Here is a 23,747-nt window from a genome sequence, read left to right on the forward strand (position 1 = left end):
AAAAGGTAAAGATAAAAATTATGAACAAATACATATCTACCAACAAGTGAATCTAAAAATCAAGTGAATAAAAAATCTTATGAACAGAATAAACTGGTGAATAGAATAGAATCAGGGGCATAGAAAGGGAGTGGACTGACAATTCTTGGGGGGAAAGGGGTGTGGGGGTGTGGGAAGAGACTGGACAAAAATCATACACCTATGGATGAGGACAGTGGGGGGGGTGGTAAGGGCTGAGGGGGCGGTGGTAACCGGGTGGAGGGGAGCTATGGGGGGAAAAAGAGGAACAACTGTAATAATCTGAACAATAAAGATTTAATTTAAAAAAATATTCTATTATGTTGTCATTTTCATTTGTCTCTATGTATTTTTTTTATTTATTCTTTGACCCAGCAGTTGTTCAATAGCATGTTGTTTAATTTCCACTTAGTTGTGGTTCTTCCTGTAGTTAATTTCTGTTTCCTACTGTTGTGGTGAGCAAATATGCTTGCTATTTTTTTAATCTTCTTAAATTTATGAAGGCTAGTTTTGTGCCCCAACATGAGAGAGATTTGTCTCCTGGGATTATGTAATCTCAGGCTTGAGAGGAATCAGAAGCGTTTTCAAAATGACCAGTTTTCCGGGTTTGCATTGGCTCCACCCTCCTAACCAATGATCTTTTGCCTGACTGACAGGCCTCTATAGTCCAGCACCTCCCCCTGCACATGTTCTTATCTTTCCCCTCACCCACACACACAATCCAGTATCTGAGAGGGGAAGGGATGGTGTTAATCTAGAGCAGTGGTCAGCAAATTCATTAGTCAACAGAGCCAAATATTAACAGTACAACGATTGACATTTCTTTTGAGAGCCAGATTTTTTAAACTTAAACTATATAGGTAGGTACATTGTTATTATTTTTAATTAGGGTACTCCTAAGGCTTAGGAAGAGCCACACTCAAGGGGCCAAAGTGCTGCATGTGGCTCGAGAGCCGCAGTTTGCCGACCAGGGATCTAGAGGGACAATGCTGTGATTCCCTAGGGTGTGAAGCTGTAGTTTCTTGGTGAAACAAACAGGCCTTTGCTTCCCAGCTGAGTGTGCTCAACAATGTCTGCCCTTTTGTTTCCTTTCCTATCAGTTATTAGCTAACTCTGGTAACATTTTTAGCTGAGATGGGTCTTTTAAAGACAGTATATAGTTACATCTTGTTTTTTAATACATCCCACTACTACGTGCCTTTTGATTGGTGAATTCAGTCCATTTACATTTAGGGTGATTATTAATACATGAAGACTTATCACAGCCATCTTATCTCTCTCTCTCTCTCTTTTTTTAAATTTCTGGTTGCTGTGTATCTCCACTGTTTGCTTTTTCCCTTGTGTTTTTGTCTGCTATTTTAGTTTGGTAGCAGTCTATCATTTTTTCCTCCATTTCTTTTATGTTATGTGTCTTTGTTTTAGATTTGTTTTGTTCTAAATTTGTTTTGTGGTTACCATTAGTTTTATGTAACAAAAAGTTTTATACATACAATACTCCTTTTTCATCTGAATGTACTTTATCTCCAGTCACCTGTGCAAATTCAGTCCTTTTCTCCTTCTTTTAGGTTTTTGTTATCACAAATTATCCCTTTTTGTGATGTGTATTCATTTCCAAATTGTAGAAGCTATAGTATTTTTTAAATGCTTTCACCCCCTCTAACCTTTATGTTATAATTGTTTAATACTCTATTCTGAAATAGAGTTGCAATTTCCTGCTTCCTGCTTTATCATACAGTTTTGTATTCTTTTGTTATTTCAAGTAAAAAGAGCTCCTTTCTGCATTTCTTGTAATGCAGGTCTTGTGGTGGTAAATTTTCTCAGCCTTTATTTCTCCTTCATATCTAAAGCATCACTTTGCTTGGTATTATTATTCTTGACTGTTGATTTCTCTTTAAATACTGACATATTTGATTTCACTTTTTCCTAGCTTGTAAGGTTTCTGCTGAAATTCAATGATAATCCATTGAGGTTTCCTTCATAGGTTACAGTCACACCTCGTCACCCCCTCAGTTGCCTTGAGAATTCTTTGTCATTAACTTTTGACAGTTATATGTCTTGGAGAAGGTAAGGTCTCTTTGCATCCAGGTAATTAGGTGTTCTGTGAGCTTCTTGGATTCAAGGTTCCAGCTCTTTCCAGTGGTTTAGGAAGTTCTCATCAATTATTTGTTTGAATAGGCTCTCTGTTCCCCTTTCCTTTTGGTATACCCTTTCTTATATTGCTCTTTCTAATGGAGTCAGTGCTGCACTATCTGAGGTGTCCCAGCTGCCTCCACCAGCCTCTGCCATAATGAGCGGGGAAAGAGGTGGGCGCACATGCTGCAGCTTTGTTTTTTCCACTGGGATCAGCTCCAGTGCGCATTGGCAACTTGGCTGAAGTTTTCTGTCCCTCCAGCCCTCTCCAGGCTTCTGAGTGAGGGCCACAACTCAACACCTCTAATGCTACCTCATCACCTGGTGCCAGGTGAGTGATGGGAGACAGGTTTGTCTGTCTGCGTTATTTTTTCTCTGGTAATGGCAGCTGCCAGATCTGTTAACCACAATGTGTACTAGCCACTCAGGCAGAAATGCTGCCTCTGCCCCTCCCTGGGCTGCTGAGTGAGTGAGGGCTTCCCCCTGACCCTTCATTGCTACTGCATCAGCTGGGGCCATAGTGAATCCAGGATTGTGTCTGTGGCACCCGACTTTATCCTTTCTTCCTGCTTACTTCAACACACCCACCTTTAGATGTCTCAGTGTGTGGATCTCTCAGATGTGTTTGTGTGTTGAGCATGGAATCATTTGTTGAATTATAGTTGTCCAACTTGTTGCTACTACCTCAAGGGGAGAAACCTAGAGGTCTTCTTACTCTACCATAATGCTGACATCACTCCAGTATTTTTATTTTTAACTAGAGGCCCAGTGCACAAATTCGTGCATGGGTGAGGTCCAACCAGCCTGCCCCAATGGGAGTCGATAGGGCTGGGCTGGCAGGGGGGAAGGGCCGCGGGCAGTTGGCTGGCCGAGGCCCTGCCCTCAATCAGAGTGGGGGGGCCGATCAGGGGTGGGGCCTGCTAGGGGGTGGGGGCAACACGATCAGGCCAGTTGGCCGGCCACAGTGCATGTCATAGCGACCGGTCATTCTGGTCGCTTGGCTTTTATATATATAGATTTGCAGATAAAAATATAATTATTTTGGTTAGTATCATACATTTTAGTTGCCTAATTTTTTTTCCTGTCAGTATTACATTTGGGAACTCTATCACACCTGTAAGCAGAAGTAATTAACTATATTTATACTTTTTGTGTTAAAAGTATTAAGCTGCTATAATATGTAATATATATAATATCGCAATCAATTCTAATTTGGTGTGGAAGTATATTAACAAATTTGATTTATTGTTCCTAAAGGTTCTGTGAATTAGATAAGCCTTGTATTATAATTCTCATTATAAAGTAAATAAGCATGGCAAGATTCATTAATTGTTCTCAAAGTCAAATAACCTATACAATGTTAAGATGGAATCTTTTGACTTTTATAACACTTTTTCAAAGTTTCCAAAACCTGTCTTGCTAGAAGATGTAAAAAAACTCTGTGTAAAATAGCAAAACATCTAGTATCCTGGAACTTTTAATTTGTTGTGAGGAAGGCAGTGAGATGGAGTGGAAAGAACTAGATTCAAAGTAAGCAGATGACTTGCTAACCAGATTCAATCTAAGCAATAAAACAACATGTAACTTATATAAAACTAGAGGTCCAGTGCACGAAATTCATGCACTCGGGGGTGGGGGGAGGCCCTCAGCCTGGCCTGCACCCTCTTGCAGTCCGGAAGCCCTCAGGGGATGTGCCACTGATGGGGAGTGGGCCTAAGCCAGTGATGGCAAACCTTTTGAGCTCGGCGTGCCAGCATTTTGAAAAACCCTAACTTAACTCTGGTGCCATGTCACATACAGAAATTTTTTGATATTTGCAATCATAGTAAAACAAAGATTTATATTTTTGATATTTATTTTATATATTTAAATGCCATTTAACAAAGAAAAATCAACCAAAAAAATGAGTTCGCGTGTCGTAGGTTCACCATCACTGGCCAAAGCCATTAGTCAGACATCCTTAGCACTGCCGCGGAGGTGGGAGAGGCTCCCACCACTGCTGCTGCTCTTGCCAGCCATGAGCTGCTCCCCCTGTGGGAGCACACTGACCACCAGGGGGCAGCTCCTGAATTGAGCGTCTGCCCCCTGGTGGTCAGTGCACATCATAGCGACTGGTCATTCTGCCGTTCAGTCAATTTGCATATTAGCCTTTTATTTTCTATAGATGAGCAAAACAGTACCCATACATTTAGTGTATATTTAATGTAAGAAGCAACAAACACAGATTTATAATTGTTCAGCTAGAAAGCATGTTGTAAATTGAGAAAAAAGAAAAGTTATTGTATGCTAATGATTGAAGTGATCAAAATGACGGCTTAGGACCGTGGTCGGCAAACTGCGGCTCGCGAGCCACATGTGGCTCTTTGGCCCCTTGAGTGTGGCTCTTCCTGAGCCTTAGGAGTACCCTAATCAAGTTAATAACAGTGTACCTACCTATATAGTTTAAGTTTAAAAAATTTGGCTCTCAAAAGAAATTTCAATCGTTGTACTGTTGATATTTGGCTCTTTTGACTAATGAGTTTGCCGACCACTGGCTTAGGAGAACAGTTTTAATTTCACAGGAAATTTATCAAATGGTCTTTGTCTATTAATAAGCGGGGAGAAATGAGGAGCAAAAGAAATGAGAAAATTTTAATTTTTGTAAATGAAAGTTATATCTACAAAGTGTGAAAACTTTAGAGATATGAGTTTTATGTAATATTTTGTGTTAAAATACCATTGTTTTTAAGAGACCAACCAGTGAACTTGTTTGCATAACCCAGTGGTCGGCAAACTGCGGCCCCTTGAGTGTGGCTCTTCCACAAAATACCACGTGCGGGCATGCATGTACAGTGCAATTGAAACTTCGTGGCCACACGCAAGGGGCCAAAGAGCTGCATGTAGCTCACGAGCCGCAGTTTGCCGACCACTGGCATAACCCATGGACATAGGGCCTGGGGGGAGGGCTGAAAGAGGTTAATGGGGGAAAACAGAGGACCTATGTAATAACTTTCAACAATAAAGATTGTATAGATATAGATATATACAATGGTTTAAAAAGAGAACTAATATTTTATTTCAAAAAGGCACCTAATTACATGCCTAAGCTATTGTAGCTTTTAATAGTGTGACACTTCTTGACCTATTTCCCCATTGTGTACCAAAAAGATGTCACATCATTCTTCTGTAAAAATACACGACAAAGTAGTTAAAGAGCTGATTGGGTAATCACTGCTTACATGACAAAATGTGGGTACAACTCATTCCTATGTTTTGTTGTGGTCACTTATAAATTTACTTATAATAATATTGATCAATTCTATTTTCGTGTGGAAAATTATACAAGGTCAACCCATTCTTTGTCAAGGCATAATATCCTTCTGGACTGCTCCAGTCACTGCCCAACACGACAGCTTTACTTTCCAGTAATCTTATTTTTAATTCAAATGTAAAAATAATAATACTTGGTGTGATACATTCTAGTTGCATTTTTCTTTTTCTCTCAGAGTTGCATTTGGGAACTGCAATGGGTTGGCTGTGGTGGATTTTATACAGAAGACAGTACTGTTAAGCATGGGGACCATTGACCTATATAGATCAAGTGACTTATACCAACGACAACCACGGTCTCCTCGAAAAAACAAGCAGTTCATTGCAGGTAGGAGATAGAAAACAAGATGTTTACAAACTTGATTAAGTTCATCTGTTTTTCTTGCCTTTAGATTTCTTATCTTTCTTCTGTGATGCTGTTAAAATGCATGGCAACATAAAGTGAACATAATTTACGATGCCATGTAAGTAAAATTAGACAGAAACATAGAATCTTTGAAAGGGTAAATGAGATATTTAAAGTTAGGAAGCACCTCAAGTTTCTTAGGTGGAAGTCCTAGAAAATAAGCTGTTAAATATGAAAATGATACGAAAATCAGGCTCTCTAGTTGAAAAAACTGGTTTCAATTGTTGTGTTAAAGAGGATAATTTTCTCCTAGAATATCTGGCCCCTTTAAAAATATAATTGTTAGTTAAAAGTAGTTATTTACTTCTTATTAAAAATTAACTCCATATTTTAGCTGTTATTTTTCTTATTGGGTGATGACTTTCTAGGAGGTATTTTAACAAATGAAATGAACATTATTAATTAACATTTAAAATTCTACAAAAGATGACAGTTTTTTAACAGGATCAAAAGTATAAAAGAAAAATGCACATGGTTAATTAGGATTTAAGCAAAATACTTTCTATATAATGCCAGATCATCCAAAGTTTTACTGAAATTTCAGTATATGTCCAAATAGTTGGCTTTGTAAACATTGTCAAACTTTTGTATATTTTCTGTCCACTGACATCATTCGGTTAAAAAATTAATTGAGCTAAAAGGCACACAGATGGAAATGTTTATCCTATATAATAATAGAGGGATTTGCTAATTAGCCCGGACACCTTAGCAGTCATGACCAGTCAGGCGCTGCACTGCCCGGGAGCGGCCAGTGGAAGTGGCCACTGGCGGGGGCGCTGCCCAGCCCTGAGGCCACCCGGCCAGGGTTGTGAACAGGCAAGCCACTCCGCCTGGCCTGGGAGTGGCCCCCTGGCAGCAGTGGCCACCTGTGGAGGTATGAGCAGGCAGGCTGCACCCGGCCGGAGGCCACCTGGCTGAAAGAGCCACTGGAGATTTTGTTTAAATTCAATAGTTAAAATCACTATGCTCTGTGAGAGCTGACATCCTCAAACACTCAGGACCCTCAATCACACAAATTAATAGGAAACAATTGCATAATGCTTTGACCTAATTGTACACACTTTAGTATCGTTTACAAATTAGTCTACATCCTTCAAGTAAATTCAGCAGCTGACTAAGGAGAGCCTGCGCTGACGAGGCCCTGCTATCTTGAGTTTGTGGTTTCCAAGGAAACAGCCAGAAGGGATGATAAACCCTCAGCCCGTGCCTATCTAAGCAGCTGCAAGCGGAGGCTTGATTTAAATCGAGCCTTTCCAGCAGTGCCTGACCCCAACCTTCCCTGGATCAGGCAGGTTCCTGTGGAGTGCAATCTCCACGCAATACAAGCAATAGAAGGGGGGCCCCAGTTTCGTCCCTGGTGATCTCATGCGTGCATTTAGCTCGGGGCAGCCAGGAAGGAAGGGAAAAGGCACCACACAGGGCAGGTCGGGTGAGCAAGCAGAAGGAAACCTTGTCTGGCAGACACTCCCTTGCCACCCCTTCAACGTGTAAGAAGAATCAAATAAACCAATACAAACAACCCTCCCCCCCCCCCCCCCCCGGAGAGATCCAGGACTGAGGGGCATCCAGCCCAGGCATTGAGTACCTGCTTCTCACCCACTTTATCCAAATGGACAGGTTAGGGGGTTAAGGGGAGGAGGATGAGCCTCCCAGGAAGGGGATTCCCAGGAACCACACCCCTGCCCTCCCTCTGGACCTGACCTCTGGGAGCCCAGAGCCTGACCCCGCCCCCAGCAGATTTGCATATCCCAGACCCTCTGATACTTCCAGGCACTGGGCGTTCCCACATCTTCCCTGCCTCCTGGCCACTGACCCTCACTGTCTCCTACCCCAGAAATACTCTGTCTTCCCAACTTTTGGTCTTTATAGCCTAAATGCATGGTGGTTTAGTTGCTTCTCCATGGATTTTATTTGATAAGAACCCAGCAAAGTCGCTTAGCAACTGAGCTGCTCTGACTTCATCAGGGACAACAAATGACACACCTTACTTGGCTTTGATAGCAAAGCAATTTTATTCTTTTATTTTTTAAATAGATTTTTATTGATTTCAGAGAGGAAGGGAGAGGGAAACAGATAGAAACATCAGTGATGAGAGGGAATCATTGGTCAGCTGCCTCCTGCACACGCCCTACTGGGGATCGAGCCCGCAACCCAGGCATGTGCCCTCGACCAGAATCAAACCTGGGACCCTCCAATCCACAGGTTGAAGCTCTAGCCACTGAGCAAAACCAGCTAGGACAAGCAATCCTATTCTTAAAGACTTGATTTTTGTCATAAACAAGTGGATTTGAATCATATTAAACCAATATACATTTTTTAATGAAATGTGTCTTCATTTCTACTAATGCTATTCTAGCTTAAAACTTATGTTGTATAATCCTATCTAATAAAAGAGAAACATGGTAATTGGCATATGACCACTACCCTTCCCATTGGCTAATCAGCGAGATATGCAAATTAACTGCCAGCCAAGATGGCGGCCGGCAGCTAGGCAGCTTGAAACTAACATGAGGCTTGCTTGCTTCAGTGACAGAGGAAACCAACGTTCCCCGCCTGCTGCTGCAGGCCTCTGAGCTGCAACTCTAAGCAACTATGTAACAAATATAGAAGCTAAACAAAACCCCAGAAACCTGCTTTAGTCCGCCAGGCTTCAGCCAGCAGGATCGCAACATTGTAAGCAAAGGCCAGAAACCTACTTTCAGCAGGGGAGGCCTAAGAGCTGGAGCCAAGCCTCAAAGCTAAAGCTGGCCCAGAATTTAAAAAAGAAAAAAAAAAAGAAAAGGAGTGGTTGGGAGCTTCAGTCATCCCCAGCCTGAAAACAGCCTCAGCCCCTCACCCAGACTGGCCAGGCACCCCAGTGGGGACCCCCATCCTGAAGGGTGTGTGACCAGCTGCAAACAGCCATCATCCCCTCACCCAGGCTGGCCAGGCACCCCAGTGGGGACCCCCACCCTGAAGGATGTGTGACCAGCTGCAAATAGCCATCATCCCCTCACCCAGGCTGGCCAGGCACCCCAGTGGGGACCCCCACCCTGATCCAGGACACCCTTCAGGGCAAACCAGCCAGCCCCCACCTGTGCACCAGGCCTCTATCCTATATAGTAAAAGGGTAATATGCCTCCCAGCACCGGGATCAGCGGAGCCGTGAGGCCTCCCGGCACCGGGATCAGCGTGACAGGGGCCAGCGCCCAAACCCCCTGATTGCCCTGAGGCTCTGTGTGTGACAGGGGGCGGGGTCACAATCTCCCTATCCACCCTGCTCTGTTCGTGACAGGGTAAGGCGCCCCAACCCCCTGATCAGCCCTGCTCTGTGCCTGATAGGGAGGAGCTCCCCAACCCCCTGATGGCCCTGCGGCTCAGTGTGTGACAGGCTGCGGCGCCCCAAACCCCTGATCGGCCCTGCTCTGTGTGTGACAGGGTGCGGCGCCCCAACCCGCCCCCCTCCCCCACGGGCCCTGCTCTGTGTGTGATGGGGTAGAGCCATAACCTCCCCATCGGCCCTGCCCTGAGTATGAGAGTGGCGGCGCCCCAACCCCCTGATTGGCCCTGCTCTGTGGGTGATAGAGGGCGGCGCCCCAACCCCCTGATGGGCCCTGCTCTGTGCGTGACAGGGTACAGAGCCCCAACCCCCCTGATGGTCCCTGCTCTGTGCATGACAGGGGGCAGCGCCCCAACCCCCTGATTGGGCCTGCTCTGTGCGTGACAGGGGGTGGCGCCGCAACCTCCCCATCGACCCTGCCAGGGGACAGTGGGACGGTGTGACAGGGGACGGTGCCCCAATCCCCCAATGACTGAGGGTGGCATCACAACCTCCCGATCGCCCTGCTCTGTGCATGACAGGGCGCGGCGGCCCAACTCCCCAATCGGCCCTGCTCTGAGCCCGACCAGGGGCTGCACCTAGGGATTGGGCCTGCCCTCTGCCACCCAGGAGCAGGCCTAAGCCAGCAGGTCGTTATCTCCCGAGGGGTCCCAGACTACGAGAGGGCACAGGCCGGGCTGAGGGACCTCCTCCCCCCGAGTGCACATATTTTTGTGCACCGGGCCTCTAGTCTACACTAATAAAAGGGAATATGGTAATTAGACCAGACGTCTTCCAGACATCCATCCAGATGTCATTCCGCACAAAGCCACAGTGGTGGGGGCCGAGGCAGCAGCCGTTAGGGGCGACCAGGCCGGCAGGCAGGTGAGCAGTTACGAGTCAGCAGTCCCAGATTGCAAGAGTGATGTCCAACTGCCCACAATCAAACATCCCCTGAGGAGTCTTGGATTGGAGAGGGTGCAGCCGGGCTGAGGGACAACCACCCCCCACCATGCATGAATTTTGTGCATCGGGCCTCTAACAGTATTATATCAGTAGACAGAAAATATACAGTTTCTTTACATTTTAGATAGTTCTTTTAAAAATGTTTTAATCATGCCGAAACCGGTTTGGCTCAGTGGATAGAGCGTCGGCCTGTGGACTGAGAGGTCCCAGGTTCGATTCCGGTCAAGGGCATGTACCAGGGTTGCGGGCACATCCCCAGTAGGAGATGTGCAGGAGGCAGCTGATTGATGTTTCTCTCTCATCAATGTTTCTAACTCTCTATCTCTCTCCCTTCCTCTCTGTAAAAAATCAATAAAATGTATTTTAAAAAAATGTTTTAATCAATTGAAGACTATGGAAGTCTTTAATAAATATACTCATACAAGAATATGTTAAAATAAAAACAGTGCATGATGGTAGTTATGTTCTAAATTTAACATCTGAATGTGATACTGAAGACTGAAGTTTCCTTTTAGACTAATAAAAAAAGTACTTGATATACTGAATCTCTGTTTATTGTAAACCTCAATCCTCTTCAAAATGCAAGTTTGACCCTTTTCAGGAACACAGAAATTCTCTTTTAGAACCTGGTTTTTGTTAGAAATCTCAACTTTTAACAATATTTTAGGAATGCTAGAAATTTCAAATTTAATAGGTTCTGTCTCAACCACTACTTGATTTTGAAAATAAGACAGAATAAGAGAGATTGTGTGTGCATGTATCATAAAATTCCCTCATGACTGGGAAAAAGGGGGTTGACTTTTGAAAGTTTATGAACTTAAGGGCAAAAAGAAGTTAGAAGATAGTAGGCACTGTTTACATACTGAAAGCACCAATTCAATCAGAAAAGCTTTGGATTCTCTGGTTGTATCTAAGTTATTGCTGGATATACACAGTGGGATAACAAATAATACAATTGTTGCTTAATTTAATCTTGTTGAGCATTAACATTTATGATTAGATCTTACAATTTTGATGACTTTAAAATTAGGAAAAACTGTAATGAAGTCATAAATTTCATATTTAGTGTATAAAATGAGTACTCACTTTGTTATTTAAATAAAATATTAAAGACTAAAGTACCTAAGCTTTATTTTTAATGCAGAAAATTAAAGATAACCATTGTGATATTTATGAGGTAACATATTATTTGCAAGCCAAATAAGTTTACTACATAAAGAACATAAGATAAACATCATAAAAATAGATGGCATATTTAATTAAATAAAATTACTACAGCATTCTCATCATTCATCTATCACATTTTACTTTCTAATTGACTTATTTTTTTAATATCTTCTTTCTAATTTGATTACCTAAACTTGCTGCAATTTCTTCATCTTGGCTGTTCTAGATTCTGGTATGATATCACTTCCTTTCACTTTAGACTATTTCTCTCTCTTTCCCCTGCCTGCTGCTGATGCTGGTGTTCTGGCATGTTCCAAAGACAACTTTTGCATGCGTGGCCTGTCTAACTTTTATCCTGATTTAACGAAACGGATCCGTACTTCCTATCGGAGTAAGTCCTATTACAGTTAGGCAAATAGCATTTTAAGTCATAATGCTTGCATTAAATCCGTACATATGTGCTCAGTAATGTGTTTTTTAAAACACATTCACCATGCATGCAAATTTTTGTTTTGTTATGGAAGTGCAGCCTGATTATTTTAATAAAAATTATTTAAAAATTTCAAATAATTATTGTCATGACCCAGTTACTCATATCCATTGTTTTAGTGTTTATTTCAAACCATGCAGACCACATCCTATTTGTCCAAGAGTCACTTGTCTTTTGTTTTGAGCCATGGTGTTTTTATCAATAAAAAACCTGATATACCAGTATCAATAATAATTGAATACTTTCTTGTTTTAGAAACCTTGTGCCTTTGACCATTTTATAAAATTATTCTAACCAAGGCCACAGTATTTCCTTTTTGTAAGTAATTAGATTTCTTAGAGAGAGCTATGTATTCCTAATTTCTGATGGTTTAAAATAGAATACACAAACATTTCTATAGTGATTCATGTACCAAACACTGTGAAGTTGGTGAGTTAAGGTCACAAGTAAAAGAGTCAGTACTATTATTTACCATGGTAACAAATGCAAATCTGAAGATGGTAGAGTGAGCAATTCTAAAAATTGATACAGAAAAAGAGGGGAGTGAGGGTATGCTTAGAGGTGCAAATGATACTAGTGATGTTATAGGTGAATATTTATTGACATAAGATGTTTATGATAGTAAATCAATGTTATGTTTAAAAGCATGTTCCTTAACAATATATAAAAGATGGCTTCATTTATATAAAATGTACAGACACATGTATGTTGTTTGTATTTTTAATTTCTTCAGACCTCACCAGCTTGTAGATACTAATGAAATCACATCACTTATAAAAACTAAACCTTTATTGTTTCTCTAGCTAAAGGAAGTCTGTATCTGTGAAGTCCTTGAAATTTTTCTGGAAGCAAGAAATTATTTTTGCTAATAATTATTTTCTAGTTTTCTACTCTAGCAGAGCACCCCCTTTTGGGGTGCTTCTCACTGCCTCTGCTCCTGGTGTCTTGTGACTAGAATACTGATATCTATGTTGGCTTCTGCTGCTTTCTGTAATACCAATTCCTTTATTTAAATGCCTCCAGTATACAGGCTTGTATACAGTAGTATCTGAACCATTTAGTTGTATGTTTACTTACTTTATATCCTCTACACCCAGCACAAGTATGAGCTCAGTAAGTAAATGCTGAAAGTAGCAAGATGGAGAATGACAACAGGCTCTTTCTGCTCACCTGAAGAAGGGTCAGGGGGTTTTTCAAATTTGACAAATGAGAGCAGAAATAGCTTCTGTAGTACTGGGTTCACTGGAATTTTGCAAAAGAAATCAGAGTTTTTTTAAAACAAATTTTAAAGTGTCAAGACAGAAGTAAAATCAAGTTCTTACAAGGCCCTAAAAAGATCCTCCAAGTCTCCTGCAGTAGGCTTCATAGGGACTGAGACAAGCCCTGAGATTTAAAAGCATTTCATTGCTTTTAAAAATAAATTTTAAATTTAACTATTAGACCTGGTTACATTTCTACAGTTTTATTTTATTATAATAGAGAGAGTGTACAGTCTTTCATGAATTGTTTCCTAGCTTTCAGAAAAGCATATCTTGATGACTTTCCCCTATTTGGGAAAACTTAACTCAGTTCTATTGAGTGTCTTTTATGTTCTGGGATTGTGCTTGGCAATTTGGGTGTTATATTATTTAGTGGTCATTATAACCCTTTCAGGAAGATAGATATTTATTAGTAGGTTCCTTTATAGATGAGAAAATTTAAGTTAAAAGAGATTAAGTTAATTTCTCATAGTTACACAGAACAAGTGAGAACAAACTAAGACCTGTCTAATGCAAAAGTGACTTTATATCCTGTGTCTCTTCAAGTTTCAAAGACAATGTAAACAAATTTCATTATTCTATAATCAGAAACTACTTTTTTTTTTTAGTTTTCACCCACAATTGATGAAGTCACATATAAAATATGAAACAATTTAAAATTATTTTTTCACAAAGAGAATGGACAAGATGTTATCAGAAATCCATTTTTACATTTTATTATGTCAATTTTGTTCTCAAAGTGATACCATATTCTATTTTGAACCTTATATTTTTCATTTTGAGAAATATCTCAATTGCAATCTTTTCCTGGATTCTTTCACTGGTCACCTTGTAACATAGGTTAGGCTTAAGGAGCCGACTTCCCTAAATCTTTATAAAGGAAACCTGTACTTTACAGATTATGATTTGTAGAAGCAATGAAATGCTGTAGAAAGAACAACAGATATAGGATCAAAATGTTTATATCCATTTCTGCCTTTTCTATTATCTGCTCATTACATTTTTTAAGCAAGTCATTTAATGGCTTTGAGATTTTTTAAAATTATAAAGTAAAAAGAATAATGCCTACCCCCTTAGAGACATTTAGAACTTTTTTTGGTTGATGTTTATAAAAGGACTTCTATAAATATTAGACGTTGTTACTATAATAGAAAATGAACCAAGCCACAAAGAAGTTAAATATATGAAGATTTTGTAAAGTTTCAGGCCTGTATATATTTTCCTTCTTTCACTGAATGGTTTTTTTCAGTGTGTGGGGAATGATAAAGAAATAATAATAAAAAAGAAGGAATACCTCAAGGAAGAACCAATAAAAATGGTAACTTAAAAATTTTATTCATTCTGTAGATACACTGTAATAATTGAAAAAAAAGGAAGCAGTGCTATGAAAGAGGAAAATGAGTGTCAGGGAAGGAAGGCCTATCTGAGGGTGAAATATCTAAGTCAGTGATGGTGAACCTATGATACGCGTGTCAGAGGTGACACGTGAACTCATTTTTTTGGTTGATTTTTTTTGTTAAATGGCATTTAAATATATAAAATAAATATCAAAAATATAAGTCTTTGTTTTACTATGGTTGCAAATATCAAAAAAATTCTGTATGTGACACGGCACCAGAGTTAAGTTAGGGTTTTTCAAAATGCTGACATGCCGAGCTCAAAAGGTTCGTCATCACTGATCTGATACTCTAAGAAATAAGAAGGTTTGGATTTCCATTTCAGACCAAGATAGAATACCAGGGACCAGATTTAATCTAGTGCCTGAAACAAACAAACAAATCAGACCTAACAAAACTTTTTTGTTGATGTTTTTAAGACATAGGACAGCTTGCAATGAAAAACAGTAATCTCTAACAGATTAAAAAAATGAAGCCTGCAACCACACCTGATTACTGCCCTAAGAGAGTTTCTAGATTATAGCAGAAGGAGGAGATCCAGGATAAAAGCAGTGAACTCCCTGAATTGAAGAGATGGGGATGAAAAAAAAAAACAGGAAAACCAAAGCAGCTACAGTTCACAAAGAGGGGATTTCAGAGATCTATAGTTTCCTCCTCAAACAAAATGTAGATTAACAGGTACATATGATGAAACTAACCAGGGACAGGTAAAGACCTGTGTCAACAAATATGAGGAAATAGTGTTCAACACTGAAACAAAGGCAACAGTGCATATTCCTACCAGCCAGACTAGAAAAAATTATAATTCACATCCACTTCTAGTTAACATTATACTGGAGATTCTAGCCAATGTAGTCAGGCAAGAAAATATATGAGTTATCTTAATAAATAAAAGATTGGAAAAGAAGTTAAACTCTTTTTTCATAGACAACATAATCTATGAAGAAAATGCAATGAAGGATACAAAAAAAGCTATTAGGACTAATAAGTGAGTTTAAGCAAATCATTTAATGAGCAGATAAGTGAGTTTATAACAAAATGTATGAATTTAAGGTCAGTAAATGAAAATCAATTTTATTTCATTCTACCCACAACAAAAGTCTGATATTTAAAATTTAAAATACCATTTATAATGGCATCAAAATAGAAAACACTTTGTCATAAATTAGACAACAGATGTGAAAGACCCATCCATACATTGAAAACCAGAAAGCATTGCTGAGAAATGTTTAAAAAGACCTAAAAAATGAAGAATGCCATGTTTACAGTTCAAAGACTTAATAGTACTTAGATGTCAGTTCTCTCCTAATTGATCTGTATGTCAATACAATCCCAATAAAAAAGGTTCAGACTTTTAATAGAAATTGAAACACTGATTCTAAAGTCCATACAGAAATGTGAGGGATTCAGAATAGCTAAAACAGCTTTTAAAAAAGAACAGTGTTGGGACATGGGGCCAAGATGGTGGTGAAGGAGGACCTGGGCTCACCCCCTGCTAAGAACCATTGGATATTTGGAGCAATTTCTCCTGAGAGTAAACTGAGGGCCAATTGAACAGCTACTGTACAACAAACAAGAGACCACATAAAGAAGGCTGGGAAACCATGAATGGTCTCTGGGAGCTGAGGGAACTCTCCAAGACCGTAGGAACCAATAAGCACCATTATTTACATTTTTTCTGCATGTGGACAGCGGGCAGGAGCTCCATCCAGATCCCGGGCTGATTTGCAGGGCTGCTGTAGTGCATCTCCAGCAATCCCTCCTGGACTACCTCCAGCAGGAAAAGGAGGGTATTATAGTGCACACACATGGAGCCCTCCACTCTGAGATTGACCTAGCAGGTGTGGCAGGGGGCTGCTTTGTGCATCCACTGGGATGTGCACCCAAAATTCTTTCACCCAGAGACAGTGTGAAACTAGCAAAGTGCTCTAGTGCCCCCATGCATGTAGGCTTGCCCCAAGAGAAGATGCAGAACTAGTAAAGTGCTATGGTGCATACACACAGGGCTGCCCAATCAAGAGTAAATATGGCACTAGAGGAGTGCTTCTGTGAGTGAATGCAGGGCTGCCCCACCTGGAGATAATATGGAACTGGTGTAGCACTACTACACAAGCACATTGGACTGTCCTGCCTGGAAAAAGTGCAGAACCAGCAAAGTGCTATGGTACATGCAGACAGGGCTACCACACCAATCCAAATTTGGGTAACAGACAATTAAAACAATAGTGCATGCTGCACACACACCAGTCAATACAACCCAGATCAAAAGAGCAAGGAACCATGCACATGTCAGGCTGCCCTACCCAGAGTTCTTTCTGGCTATAGCCAGCCAGAACAATGAGGAGTTACTACACACATGTGTACACCAGACTGCTTCACAGGAAGCTACTCCTTCTGGCCAGGTGGCACACCAGTCACCGCACACACTGCCTTGATGACTAAAATCATCCGGTGCACAATCTATACAGAGGCCACATTTTCAACATTGGTAGAGATAGCTATTTCATCCAAATCAAAGGGACAAACAGAAAGTAAAAAAAATGGGAAGACTGAAGAATATGACACAAATGAAGGAATAAGAAAAAATCCTGGAGAAAAACCCTAATGAAACAGAGATAACTGATTTGCCTGATAAAAAATTCAAAGAACTCCCCATAAGAAATGCTCAACAAAATTGAAAATAGAAGGACTCAGGACTTCAAAAAAGAGAAAAATATTATAATCAGAGTGGAATAATACAATAGCTGAAATGAAAACTACATTAGAAGGAATCAAAAGCCAAGTATCCTATATAATAAAAGCCTGATATGCAAATTGACCGAACAGTGGAACAACCAGTCACTATGATGTGCACTGACCACCAGGAGACAAATGCTCAATGCAGGAGCTGCCCCCAGCCTGCAGGCTCTGACCAGCGGTGGCGGCGGGGAGGCAGGGATGGTGAGCGGGCAGTGTCAGGCCAGCCAAAGCAGGTGCTAGTGGGGGCCCCCAATTGTCCTGCTGGTTGCCCTACAGAGGGAGGCAACTGGCAGCGACGGTGGGGGAAAGGGCCGGCAAGCGGGCAGCACCAGGCCAGCCAAAGCGGGTGCCAGTGGGGCCCACCGATCACCCTGCAGAGGGAGGCAACTGGCAGCAGTGGTGAGGGGGCAGGGCTGGAAAGCAGGCAGTACCAGGCCAGCCAATGCAGGTGCTAGCAGGGGCCCCCCAATCACCCTGCCGGTCGCCCCACAGAGGGAGGCAGGGCTGGCGAGGGGGCAACACCAGAAGAAACTTACCTCAAAAATGATAAGGGCTGGAGATACAAGATGGCAGCAGAGTAGGTGGAAGTTATACTTGCCTCCTCCCAGGTCCAAACTGGAATTACAACTAAATTATAGAACCATCAATCTGACTAACCAACTGGAAACTAGCTGAGGAGTCTTATAACCAAGAATTTCAGAAGCTTATCAAAACTGAAATTATGAAAATTGCCACCTCCAAATGATAAAGGCTCACAGCTAACCTCATACTCAATGATGAAAACTTGAAAGCTTTTCCTCTAAGATCAGAAACAAGACACAGATGCTCACTCACCACTGTTATTCAATATAATATTGAAAGTAGTAACTACAGCAATCAGACAAGAAAACAAAATAAAAGGTATTCAAATTGGAAAGAAGTAAAATGTCACTATTTGCAGATGATATGATACTACCCTATATAATAAAAGCCTAATATGCAAATTGACTGAACAGTGGAATGATCGGTGGAACAACCGGTTGCTATGATGCACAGTGACCACCAGGGGGCAGACGCTCAATGCAGGCCCTAGGCCAGCCAACGTGGGAGCCAGCGGAGGCACCCTGATTGCCCTGCTGGTCACCCCGCAGAGTGAGGTGACTGGAGGCAATGGTGGGGCAGTCGGGGTGGTGCCGAGGGAGGTGACCAGCAGTGGTGGCGGGTGGCCAGGCTGGTGAGTGGGTGGCGCCAGGCTAACCAAGGTGGGTGCCAGCGGGGGCCCCCAATCGCCCCACCAGGCACCCCACAGATCATCTCTGATCGCTGTCCAGGCCAAGGGACCGGACCCATGCATGAATTTTGTGCACCGGGCCTCTAGTATATATAGAAAACCCTAAAGAACCCACCAAAAATTAAATTCAATGAAGGAAATTCACTCAAGTAGGAGGATACAAAATTAATATTCATAAATCCATTGCATTTTTATACACTAATGTATAATCAAAAGAAAATTAAGAATATCTCTTTTATAATTGCACCAAAAAGAATAAAATATCTAGGAATAAATTAATCAAAAGAGGTAAAAGACTTGTACTCAGAAAACTATAAGACATTGAAAAAAGAAATTGAGAGTCTCGAGCTCTACCTGGTAGCAAAACATATGCACTCCGGTTCTTCAGTACCAGCAGCCGACATCAACACCATTTGAGTCCTCTGGGCACATCTGTGCCACTCACCTGCCAAACACTCCACCATCATAAGCCACCATCATGGTGAAGCTCGCAAAGGCTGGTAAAAATCAAGGTGACCCAAGAATATGGCTTTTCCTCCAAAGGAGGTAGAAAAAGATAGTGAAGATAAAATGTCAGATGAAGAAGATGAAAGCAGTGGAGAAGAGGTTATCATTCCTCAGGGGGAAAAAAAAAAGGCAAGAAGGCTACCACGACTCCAGGAAAGAAAGTGATGGTTTCCCAAACAAAAAAGATTGCAGTTGCCACACCAGGCAAGAAAGCAGTTGTCACCCCTGGCAAAAAGGCAGTAGTTGCACCAGCCAAAGCATTAGCCACACCTGGTAAGGAGAGAGGCACACCAGGCAAAGTATTGGTAGCAACTCCTGGTAAGAAGGGAGCAGCCACCCCAGTCAAGGGAGCAAAGAATGACAAGAATGCCAAGAAGGAAGATAGTGATGAGGAAGATGATGACGACAGTGAAGAGGAGGAGGATGATGATGAGGTTGATGAATTTGAGCCAGCAGTGAGGAAAGCTGCTGCTGCTCCTGCCTCAGATGATGAAGGTGAGGATGAGGATGAGGATGAGGATGAGGATGAGGATGAGGATAATGAAGAAGATGACTCTGAAGAAGAACCTATGGAGATTGCACCAGCCAAAGGCAAGAAAACTCCTGTAAAAGCTGTTCCTGTGAAGGCTAAGAGCACAGCTGAGGATGAAGATGAAGAGGATGATAATGAAGAGGAAGAGGAGGAGAATGAGGAGAAGGATGAAGAGGAGGAGGATGAGTCTGTCAAAGAAGCACCTGGAAAATGAAAGAAGAAAATGGTCAAACAGAAAGCTGCTCCCGAGGCCAAGAAACAGAAAGTGGAAGCCACAGAAACAACTATGGCTTTCAATCTCTTTGTTGGAAACCTGAACTTCAGCAAGTCTGCTCTTAAATTAAAAATGGGTATCAGTGATGTTTTTGTTAAAACGATCTTGCTGTTGTGAATGTCAGGATTGATGTGTTCAGGAAGTTTGGCTATGTGGATTTTGAATCTGCTGAGGACCTGGAAAAAGCCTTAGAACTCACTGGTTTAAAAGTCTTTGGCAATGAAATTAAACTAGAAAAACCAAGGGAAAAGACAGTAGAAAAGATCAAGATGCAAGAACACTTTTGGCAAAAAAAAATGCCTTATAAAGTTACTCAGGACGAATTAAAAGAAGTGTTTGAAGATACTATGGAGATCAGATCAGTCAGCAAGGATGGAAAAAGTAAAGGGATTGCTTATATTGAATTTAAGACAGAAGCTGATGCAGAGAAAACCTTGGAAGAAAAGCAAGGAACAGAAATAGATGGGTGATTCATTTCTCTGTACTATACTGGAAAGGTCAAAATCAAGACCATAGAGGTGGAAAGAACAGCACTTGGAGTGGTGAATAAAAAAATCTGATTTTAAGTAACCTTTCCTACAGTGCAACAGACGAAACCCTTCAGGAAGTATTTGAGAAGGCAACTTTTATTAAAGTACCCCAGAACCAAAATGGAAAATCTAAAGGGTATGCACGTATAGAATTTGCTTCATTTGAAGATGCTAAAGAAGCTTTAAATACCTGTAATAAAAGAGAAATCGAGGGCATATTTCTGGAATTGTGAGGATTGAGAAGATCACCTAATGCAAGAAGCCAGCCATCCAAAACTCTGTCAAAGGTCTGTCTGAGGAGACTACAGAAGAGACATTGAAGGAGTCATTTGATGGCTCTGACCAGGCAAGGATAGTCACTGACTGGGATATGCGCTCTTCCAAAGGGTTTGGTTTTGTAGACTTCAATAGTGGGAAGATGCCAAACCTGCCAAGAAGGCCATGGAAGATGGTGAAATTGATGGAAACAAAGTTACTTTGGATTGGGCCAAGCCTAAGGATGAAGGTGGCTTCGAGGGTAGTGGTGGAGGCAGAAGTGGCTTTGGAGGCAGAGGTAGTGGCAGAGGAGGCCGAGGTGGATTTGGTGGCAGAGGCCGGGGAGGTTTTGGAGGTCGAGCAGGCTTCTGAGGAGGTGGAGGAGGAGGAGACCATAAGCCATAAGGAAAGAAGACGAAGTTTAACTGGTTTCTTCTATCCCTGTCTTTCCCTCTTCCATTTGAAAAAGAAAGGACTCTGGTATTTTTACTGTTACCTGATCAATGACACCCTTCTAAGGACATTCCAAGACAGTATACAGTCCTGTGGTCTACTTGGAAATCCATTTAGATAACATTTCAAAGGAGATACCTTGTTGGTTTTGACTGGATATTCGTATAAACTTTTTAAAGAGATGAGTGATAGAGCTAACCCTTATCTGTATGTTTTGAATTTATATTGTTTCTTCCCGTGTATAAAACCATTTTTTTCTTACAAATAGTTGTGTGTGTGTGTGTTGGTATATAAAGGAAAGCAGAATGTTTTATCATAATTTTGCTTCAGCAGCTATGGGACAAATTAAAAGTTCTAAACTCTGGTGCCAAAAAAGAAAAAAAGAAAAGAAAGAAATTGAAAAGGACACAAATAAATGGAAGGATATGCCTGGTTCATGGATAGAAGGATTAATATTGTTAAAATGACCATAATACCGAAAGCAACGAACAGATTCAGTACAATCTCTATAAAAATTCCAGTGGCATTCTTCTCAGGACTAGAAGAAATAATCCTAAAATTTATATGGAATCACACACACAAACAAATAGCCAAAGCAATGTTCAGAAAGAATAACAGAGATGGAGATATCACACTTTGTGATTTCAGACTATACTACAAAGTTGTAATAATAAAAAAACTATGGTACTGGCATAAAAATAGACACTCAAATCACTGGAACTGAATAGAGAGACCAAAAGAAAACCTCCACCTGTGGGGCCAGTGAATCTATCACAAAGGAGATAAGAATATACAGTGGAGAAATAGTGTCCTTAATAAGTGGTGCTGGGGAAAGTGGAAAGATACATCCAAAAAAAAAAATGAAACTGGACCACTCTCTTACACCATATATAAAAATAAACTCAAAATAGATTAAAGACTTAAATGTAAGACTTGAAACCATAAAACTCCTAGAGGAAAACAGAGGTAGAAAACCACCTGACCTCAGTTTTACTAATATATATTTTAATATATCCTCCTGAGCAAGAGAAACAAAAGCAAAAACAAAATGAGACTTCCTCAAAATAAAAAGCTTCAGCACAGGAAGGAACCATATATCCAATAAAGGGTGGATATCCAAAAAAATATAAGGAAATCATTCATATGGCTAACAAACAATAGCAGCAACAAAACCAATCTGACCAAAAAATGGGCAGAGGACATGAAGAGACATTTTTTCAGAGAAGACCTACAGATGACTGAAAGACATGAAAAAAATACTCAATATCATTAATCATCAAGTAAATGCAAATCAAAATCAGAATGAAAAATCACCTCAAACCTCTTAGAATGGCTTTTAGAAAAAAAGTCAACAAGTAAGTATTGATGAGGGTGTCGGGGGGGGGGGGGGACCCTTGTACATGTTGGTGAAACTGCAAATGGATACAGCCACTATGTAAAGCATTATGAAGATTTCTCAAAATGTAAAAATAGATCCACTGTACAACCCAGCTATTCCACTCTGGGCATTTATCTGAAGGAAATAAAAACAATACCTTTAAAAGATATATGCATTCCTGTGTTCATTGCAGCATACTTACAGTCCTATATAAAAAAGCCTAGATCCAAGGAACAGCAGCCTCCTGATCACCACACCCTCTGTCTGAGGAACAGCAGCTATGTGTGAAGCCTCCCCCCACCAGCCAGAGGAGCCACCACAACTGTGAACGGCACCCACCAGAGGAGCTGCTACCAACTGAGGAGCAGCTGCTACCACAACCACCCGAGGCAACCACAGCCCGAGGAGCCACTGCCACCCAAGGAGCAGCCACTGAACGACTTAACATCTAGATATGGCAGTACGATCAAACGTGGGTAGACAAAGAAACCCCCAAAGTAAAGAAAAGAAGGACTCACCAGAAAAGCAGCTAAGTGATACAGAGGCATGCAATATAACAGAAAAAGAATTCAGAGTAAGGGTCCTAGAGTGCATAAACCGGATGGAGGAAAAAATCAACAACTTATGCAAGAAGCAAGAAGAAACAGATGAAAAAATCAGTAAATTATGTAAGAACCAAGAAGAAATGAAGAGTGATATAGCTGCAATAAAAAACACCATTGAAAGTTTCAACAGTAGATTAGGAGAAGCGGAGGACCAAATTAGCAAATTAGAAGACAGGGAAACAAAACACACCCAAACTGAACAGCAATTGGAGAAAAAAATTAAAAGACAGGAGGAGAACCTAAGGGAACTATGGGACAACATGAAATGAAACAACATATGAATAATAGGGGTGCCAGAACAACAGAAAGAGGAACAAGGGTTAGAAAACCTATTTGAAGAAATAATATCAGAAAACTTCCCAGAGGTGGGGAAGAAAAAAATCACACAAGCACAGAGTGTCCCAAACAAGGTTAACCCAAAAAGACCCACACCAAGACGCATCATAATTACCATGGCAAATGTTCAGGACAAAGGGAGAATCTTAAAGGCTGCAAGAGAGAGATGGAAAGTTACACTCAAGGATCTCCCATTAGATTATCAAATGATTTCTCAACAGAAACACATCAGGCCAGAAAATAATGGACAGGAATTTACAAAGTGATGCAAAGCAAAGGACTGAATCCAAGAATACTCTATCCAGCAAGGCTGTCATTCAAAATTGAAGGGGAAATAAGAAGCTTCACAGATAAAAAAAGGCTAAGGGAGTCTATCACCTCCAAGCCAGCAATGCAAGAAATGCTAAAGGGACTGGTGTAAAAAGAAG

The 23,747-nt window shown here is 41.1% G+C and overlaps 1 protein-coding gene and 1 pseudogene across 1 annotated transcript in view; both read left to right on the forward strand.

Moving 5' to 3' along the window:
* The window catches only part of STXBP5L (syntaxin binding protein 5 like), a 223,949-nt gene that overhangs the window by 127,230 nt on the left and 72,972 nt on the right, over positions 1 to 23,747 (forward strand). Inside the window, exon 19 of the mRNA XM_036351923.1 lies at positions 5,634 to 5,785. Coding sequence (XP_036207816.1) covers positions 5,634 to 5,785 — 152 coding nt within the window. The remainder of the gene's footprint in view (positions 1 to 5,633; positions 5,786 to 23,747) is intronic.
* On the forward strand, positions 18,928 to 22,315 carry LOC118677122 (annotated as a pseudogene).

Source organism: Myotis myotis, unplaced genomic scaffold (genome assembly GCF_014108235.1).
Source record: "Myotis myotis isolate mMyoMyo1 unplaced genomic scaffold, mMyoMyo1.p scaffold_m19_p_2, whole genome shotgun sequence".
NCBI classification, from domain to species: Eukaryota; Metazoa; Chordata; class Mammalia; order Chiroptera; family Vespertilionidae; genus Myotis; species Myotis myotis.